At 31.1% G+C, this 7,863-nt stretch overlaps 1 protein-coding gene across 1 annotated transcript; it reads left to right on the top strand.

Moving 5' to 3' along the window:
• The first annotated feature begins 4,507 nt into the window (after positions 1-4,507).
• Positions 4,508-6,801, top strand: LOC137814212 (uncharacterized). The gene is made up of 6 exons (XM_068616808.1): positions 4,508-4,726; positions 4,808-4,945; positions 5,054-5,167; positions 5,543-5,764; positions 5,851-6,015; positions 6,296-6,801. The coding sequence occupies exons 1-6, from the start codon at positions 4,673-4,675 to the stop codon at positions 6,602-6,604; spliced, it is 1,002 nt and encodes a 333-aa protein (XP_068472909.1). The 5' UTR covers positions 4,508-4,672; the 3' UTR covers positions 6,605-6,801.
• Positions 6,802-7,863: the final 1,062 nt, after the last annotated feature.

The following is a 7,863-nucleotide window of genomic DNA, read 5'->3' as shown; positions in this document are numbered from 1 at the left end:
GGGTAGCAACAAATAGTTGAAGTATTATTCACTCCAACCGAAGAGTCGAAAATGTCAGACGCAGCATTGCATAGTGAACGGAACGCACAACTCAGAAGTCTCAATTTGTCCTGGGAGACGGTTCATTCACCGGAGTTGCCATACTTCACATTGCTCATTCCCGCGCCTCTTCTTCCCTCCTTGGTCTCTCATTACCCGATTCTGTCAAAGCCTCTGCTCTCACGCGCCTCCACGCACCTGACGCCAACGCCTTCCGCTCCGCCGTGTACGCCGTTAACAAAGGCATCCGATGTTCTCAGTGACTACATCACCGCCATCGCCATCATCTGTTTGCTATTGATTCTACGATATATTATTTTAATTTTTCCACTTCTGCTTTTAATCAGTTAATTTCCTTATACTCTTTGAGATATTACATGATCAGGTACTGCTATATAGGGCACAAATACTCTTCTTTAATAGCTTAAGCTTTTACGTAGATTGTTAATTCAATTTAGAATTGTAATTTACTTGACTAAATGATTTGGAATTTGATCCTCATGATCATTGATGCATAGTCTAGAAGAGTTGCATTACGAGGTTTGTGGCCTTGAAATATACAAGTTGTTTCTGGGCCCTAGATTAATCATAGTAATCTTTCCAGGTCTACTTGCTTGTTAACAAATTCTGTCATTTATTTCCTTCTATTTCTGCTGTGTTAAATCTAGTTTCTTTTATCATATTCACAATTTTGTTCGTCAATGATATAGTTACGCTTACAGTAATAGTTTTGTTCAGTCATTGATTACATTTAGTACGGGAATTTAATAGGCTGTGAAGCAATTGTGCCAATTTTAGGATCTTATAATTTAATTTTGAATTTGTATAGAACCCATTTTATGCACTTTAAGTTATGCAAATTCAGATATATTCTCATATGTAGTATAATTTTGTTAATCTTAGATGATCTGAAATGTGTTATCCTCTTAGCTATCAGGCTTAATCACGTACTCGTTTTTATAACTGGTATTTATCATCTTTATTTGCATTAATGCCCATGTCTTTGTCTTTGTTTGTGAACAAGGTTAGTCTCTTGCCTCTCATATCTATTTTAAGGGTTGTTGTAGGTTTTATTTTACTATTTGTATTTGATTATAATATCGAAACTGGATTTGAGAATAGTTGTTTGAGTTGCATATAGTTAGTTGTGTTGTTTAACAGCATTATAGCTTTTGAATATTGAATGTTAGATTTTAGGAACACGTGGATATGGTAGAAAGGTCATCAAATGATCTTTCTAGCCACTGGGCCTGGTTCTGGAACCTTAGATTATTGGTTTCAAAAGTTTCTCCGTCCTGGAATCTATTTGGAAGCATGCATTGCAACCATTGGTTGTAGCAGCGGTGATGCCATGCTATTTATAATCCTTCCCTCTTCAAATTAGTTGCTTAATCGCATTTATTCTGTTGCAGAAATGTTGGTGATGGAATAGTGGGCAATGCTTAAGTGAAGCAATTCATCTTCTGATGCCTCTGGACAAAACCAATGGTCATTTGGCTACATGTTGATTACAGTTTCTGTCACTGCATGTAATAAATTGGTGTCACTGATTAATTGAAGAAATATTAGATTTTAGAAAGTTCTCCATTTATGGCTTTTCAATTTTGTTATATCAATTCGTCCATGAGGTTTTTAAGTGAATGAAGTTCACTAAAAAAATGCTCTAGCCTTTAAAAAAGAGTGAAGGTCCTAAAATTGGTTTGCAACATTATAATATCATTTTTAATATACAATAATTAAATTATTCAATTTTTAAATAAATAATTCCTTAGTATTTTAAATTTTTATTTTACATAATTTTATTTATCAAACTTTTAGTCAATATATTATTTTAAAATAAAAAAAAATCAAAATGCTACTTTATTAAAAGTATAAAAAAATATGAATCTATATTTTAAAACTAAAAACTGAAAACTTTATTTAGGATAACTTTACGGAATATGAATGCAATTTTTCCTACACTTCAACAGTATTTTTTGTTTTTCTAAATGTTTTTTTAAATCTTTTTACCAATCATTTTAAAAATTACGTTTTAATATTTTTTAATTGGTTAACATGATAATGTTTTATATTTAGCAACATTGAAATTAAATTGTGATTGTTTTTCTAATGAACTATAAATGAATATTTTTTTGTATGTTGTATATATTTGGTGCATGCCAATGACATTTGTGCATGATATTCATTGTTCTCAATGGTTTTTGTTGTTTTGCCTCGTCTCTCCTGCATGCCGAGAGAAATTGGACTTTTTTTTTACCAGGTCAACTCACTTTAATTCTTTAATATTATTTGTTTCTGATGAAACAAAAAAGTGATATATTGTTAAACCACTCTTATATTTTGTAAAACATTATTAAATAAGAAAGTAAAGTGTTTAATATCTTAATATAAAATACATTTAGTATCGTTCATAAAAAATAAGAATTATATATAAGTAGGAATATTAGCAAGAAACTATTATAAAAACACATACTATCATTGCTAAAAAGATAAGCACTCTATTAGAAATTGTTAATCATTAACATGAGTTGATATGTTATCTTTAAGATATTTTGTGCATTTAAAATTAAAACATTTTTTAAGATTTCTCTTAAGGCAAATGAAGGAGATATATACGAGTTTATCTTAAGGGTTGACAAGGTCATACTATATTTAACTTTCTTTGCTAACAACAAAATTGGTTTTCTATCTTACGGTAGTAGCCAGTAGGAAAGTGTTACAAGAGATTAAAGAGTTCTGGACATTATTATTTTTTAATTATTTACTAAATAATAGTTAATAATGTTGTATAACTTAAAAGAATAACTTTTAATAAAATTTATAATTATTTATGTGCTAGGTTGTTTAATATTTTATTTTAAAAATATCTGTTTGAAAATTACTTATTAGGTAGGATATGTTATATATATACGAAAATGAATATATTTTAATATTTTTTTTATAAAATACACACTTTTTATAACGGTTATTGGTAAAGTTGTCATAAAGCATATTATTTTCTATGACTGATTTGCATTCAACTATCATAGAAAATTCAACTATCATAGAAAGTAATACATTTTATGATGATTAAAATATTATTTGTCATAGAAAATATTATTGTTTTTATGACGGGTGTCATTTTAACCATCATAGAATGTGTTACTTTTTGTGATGGTTAAAAACAAGTCAGTTATAAAAAGTGAATTTTCTATGATGAATACTTTAGGTTCGACATAAAAAGCGAATTTTCTATATTTTAACGGTCATAAAAAGTACTTTTTTTATTAATATTTTTTTTTAAAATGGTTAAACCAGAAATTTAAAAAAAAACACTATTTTGCTATGGTTTGATTAAATTTTTGAATTCTATCCTAATCAAAATGTTAATTTAATATTTAATATACTTGTGTTGATTTGTTATTTTATATAGTAATATTTTTTAACTTTTAGTAATGATTGTAGTATATGGTTTTATATGTGTTACTGATTTATCACATTCAACATATTAATAATTTGAGTATGGATTGTTTGTTATTAAAAAATTGTAATGTAATTATTATCATGTCATTTTTGTAAATTGATCATTACTGGTTATTACATTTTATTTTATTAGTTTCCAAATTAAAAAAATATTTTTAAAAATAATACAAAAGTAAATTAAATAAAAACAAGTCAATATTAAAAAAAACAATTTATCTACATAACTTGCACTAAACTATATTAGTTATGAAGTGTTTCAACTTTATTTCATTTATTTATTATTAAAGAAAAGAAATTACTTATAGAAGACTGATACACATTGTATAAAAATTGTAACATCCATAAAGTATTTCAAATTAATTTAATTTATTTATTATTGTAAAAAAAATATTATCCTATTTAATTGCTCATAAAAAAAATACTAACCCCATTTAATAGCATTCCTACCACCAAATAACATTAATATAGCATACATTAGTTACTATACTTGTAATACATTTTAGTTGGAAAATTTAATTTCCAAACCTACTATTGAATTGAAATGAAATAGAGTATGTATAAAATGTTTATATAAATATAAAATTATTCAATAACTCACTAATGTAAATAAAAGTATACTAAACTGTAGATCATTCTATTACTTTTTTTTATTGTTGTTTATTTTTTTTTATAAAATTTGACACATACAATCAAAATAATATATAATTGTAATATTAATTAAAGTTAAATTACGTATAAAACTATTGATATTACAAAAATATATGTTCAGTAATACCGTGTATAAAAAATATAAAATACTTTCTTTTTCCTTTTTAAACCTTTATTTTTCTATTGAATTAATCTTACAAAAAAAACACCTTCATTTATTTTTTTCATTTTCAATCCCATTAATATTTCTATATACATCCAAAAATGGGAAGTACCCCACTTTATCATTTGTGTTAAATCATTAATTACTTACTTAACTACTCTAAATTCAATATAATAACATTAATTTGTGTGTGAGGAAGGTTAATTAATTACACAGGCTCCTCTCATTGAAAGCTGTCATAGACACATTTCCTAACGTTAAATAAACTCCGTTCATTTATTCATCTATTATTCAAACACCCTTTTCAAACTAGCCGTTGAGCTCACTTCCTTAGTTACGCTTTTCAAACTGTCTCTTCCAATGACAACTTCCTTTGACACACCTTCTTCTCCGCTCCACCTCCACCCAAACCAGGTTTCTCCTCTCTCTTAACCTCGGAACTTGCTAACTCTCCTGTGTTATTTCTCAACCTTTGTTTTGTTGTTGTTGTGATAGGAGGGCACGCGCGTTATGGGTTCTTCTTCTCCTCTGTTAAGCCCTTCCTCTGATAAACGTTTCTGGAGCACTCTCAGGAGCAGAGTCGACACGCTTCTTGATGCTCGTCAACCCAGAACCTCATCTCACTCCCCGAAGGTTGGTGTCGCTGCTACCTTGTACAATCGAAGTATTTTTCAATTTTTGATTGGATTCTCTAAGATTTGAATTGGTGGTGTTTTTTTTTGTTCTGTTTTATATGTGTAGAATGTAGAAGAAAAAACCCGGTTGAAGGAAGATTCTATGTTGCTGATGAGAGGGTTTGACTCAGTTGCCCACACTCTGTCTTTGTTGTCAAATAATTTGGACAATGCCCTTCAGGTTTGTTTATTTATTTACTACTATTAATTTTGGACAAGAGGGTTTATTTTGGTTACTGTTATTCCTGTGAACGATCAAGCGATTTTATCGATGACCAATGCAGAACTTAACCTGTTTCATTTTTTAGCGAGTCTCTCTTTCCAAATCTCTTTTAATTATAAGATTTGAAATTGGGATCTTAATTAGATCTGAACTGGGTTTCGCTCAGATTTGGTTGTACGATAGAGATTGCTACACAAGAACTTGTTTGGTGAAATTGTACTTTGATTAGACGTGACAATTGCTTATTTTTCACTATTGTAGATTTTTAAAATTGAACTAAATTAGGATCCCTTGTAATCAAACTTCTAGCTGATTTTGTTGTTCTCTCTGCAGGGTGCTAGAGATTTGGCGAATCCACCGACTTTAACTGACATATTTCATAGCAAAAATGATAAGGTGGAAAACAAAGAGGATTCCGGAGAGAAACCGGAAGAGTCAAACCAAGGAACGAAAAGGAAACTTGACCATGTTGATTACTCTGAAGAAAGTGCTGTTGACTCACAAAAGGAGAATGGGAAGAAAGTTATGGATAGAAACATCAAGAAAGCAAAAAATGTTGGTGCTTCTTTTTAGTGTATGAGTTGGTTCGCTTCGCTGAAGTTACCAGCTAATTGTTTATTTATTTTATTTGCACATTGCAGCTTGCAGTTTCCATGGCAACAAAAGCAGCTTCACTGGCAAGAGAATTGAAGTCTATTAAATCAGATTTGTGTTTTATGCAAGAAAGGTGTGGTTTGCTTGAAGAGGAGAACAGGAGACTGCGTGATGGATTTGCAAAAGGAGTTAGACCTGAAGAAGATGATCTGGTAAGGAATCAATCAATCACATAATCATGTCACTGCCATGATAAATTAGAAAATAAGAAATGCTAGCACACACTCTTTCAAGACACACTTTATTATTTTATGTTGTTCAAATCTATTGAAAGTCATAATTTTGAGATTCTCTCTTGTTTAATGAACTTCTTATGATTTTATAGTTTCAAATAGTTTTAACCAATAGAATATATTGCAAGGCATGTGTTAGAGCAAACACTCATTGTTAGAATTGTGTTCATTCCACAAACTGATCTTGTGGTGGCTGTAGGTGAGGCTTCAACTCGAAGCACTTCTTGCTGAGAAGTCCAGACTGGCCAATGAAAATGCAAATCTGGTCAGAGAAAATCAATGTCTTCAGCAGCTCGTGGAGTACCACCAACTTGCCTCTCAAGATCTCTCTGAGTCGGATGAGGATGCTGCTATTCAGGGAATGTACTTAGACTTCTCGTCTCCCCCACCAACAATTCCTGAAGAAACAGGGGATGAAGAAGGTGATGATGATGAAAATGAAGAACCGCAAACACCCAAAAACGATATCCACAAGTTTTCTGCTTCACTTGATGATGGAGAAGAGTAAACCTCTGAATATTAAGAAGCATCATAACACCCCTTATATTGGTGCTGCAAAATATTCCCTGTATTTCTGCCAAAATTAAATTCTTTTTCTGATCTAAATACACTGGCCACCTTGTTCATAAAGATTTATATTATGCTCGTAATAACGTGGTAATAGCTCTTGAAATAGAACATTTATGAATCCAGATTATTGCTAAATATAGCTACTATACTTATTATATAAATATGCAATCCTTTATTGGTTTGAGGATTTCTGAGTTAGACTTTATGGTCTTCCAAATACTACAAGCTCAGCCAAGCTGCATGTTATTAGTTAGGAAAATTTTAGTGATGCACTTACTGTTATGACAAATTGGTAGGATACGTGTTCATATGAATCTAACAATCATTTACTTTGGGCTAACAATTTCTGAGTGACTTGTAAATCTCTTGTTAAAAAGCAGGTAAATGTAAAGCCATTGTGATTAGTGTTACTGTGTGTGGTTTGGTGCATTTACACAAAAAAACATGGGAAGTAACTGTTGATTTTGGCTTAATCCCAAGTCCCACATCGGTGGGTTCATTGTTTGGGAAGGAGGTTTGGGGGTTATAAATTAAACTCTTCTCCTTCACTGTTAAATATCCCAATTTGTAATATCTTCTCTCATAGTAATAAAAGTGAGCTGTTTTTGCTGTGCTCGGAGATTAGGCTAAACAGGCCGAACTCCGTTAACAATTTTCGGGTGTGTTCTTTCCTCTTTATCTCTTTTATTATTCCGCTTTATTTATTCAATATTATTTGTCGGGTAACTCTGTTAGGGTTTTGTTTTAGTGGGAAAATTACCCGTTTTTCCCAACAAGTGGTATCAGAGCCGAAGGTTCGCCTTGGGTTGTTTGAAATTATTTGTAATATTGAATATTATATTGTGAGTCTGTAATGGCAAATTCGGATCAAGAAGGGAAGGCTCTGCAAGATGCAAATGTTGCAGAAAGCAAAAGTGATGTGTTGATTGTCTCGCTTTCAGCATCATTGCATCCAGATGAGTGGATATTGGATTCAGGTTGTACCTATCATATGTGTCCCATTCGGGAATGGTTCTTTGATTTTCAAGAACTCGATGGCGGGGTTGTTTACATGGGTAATGATAATCCATGTAAGACAGTCGGGATAGGTTCAATCAAGTTGCGGAATCACGATGGATCCACCAGAATTTTGCGGGATGTACGGTACGTGCCAAAGTTGAAGAAGAATCTCATCTCATTGGGGGCTTTAGAATCTAA

Source organism: Phaseolus vulgaris, chromosome 1 (assembly GCF_000499845.2).
Source record: "Phaseolus vulgaris cultivar G19833 chromosome 1, P. vulgaris v2.0, whole genome shotgun sequence".
Classification (NCBI taxonomy): Eukaryota; Viridiplantae; Streptophyta; class Magnoliopsida; order Fabales; family Fabaceae; genus Phaseolus; species Phaseolus vulgaris.
This window is presented reverse-complemented; position numbering and strand designations above follow the sequence as displayed.

Bases quoted from the DNA above. Each gene is read 5' to 3' on its own strand.
- LOC137814212 (XM_068616808.1), top strand. From the start codon at position 4,673: ATGACAACTTCCTTTGACACACCTTCTTCTCCGCTCCACCTCCACCCA. The intron at 4,946-5,053 runs GTTGGTGTCGCT...TTATATGTGTAG, and splicing joins CCTCATCTCACTCCCCGAAG to AATGTAGAAGAAAAAACCCG. The intron at 6,016-6,295 runs GTAAGGAATCAA...TGGTGGCTGTAG, and splicing joins GACCTGAAGAAGATGATCTG to GTGAGGCTTCAACTCGAAGC.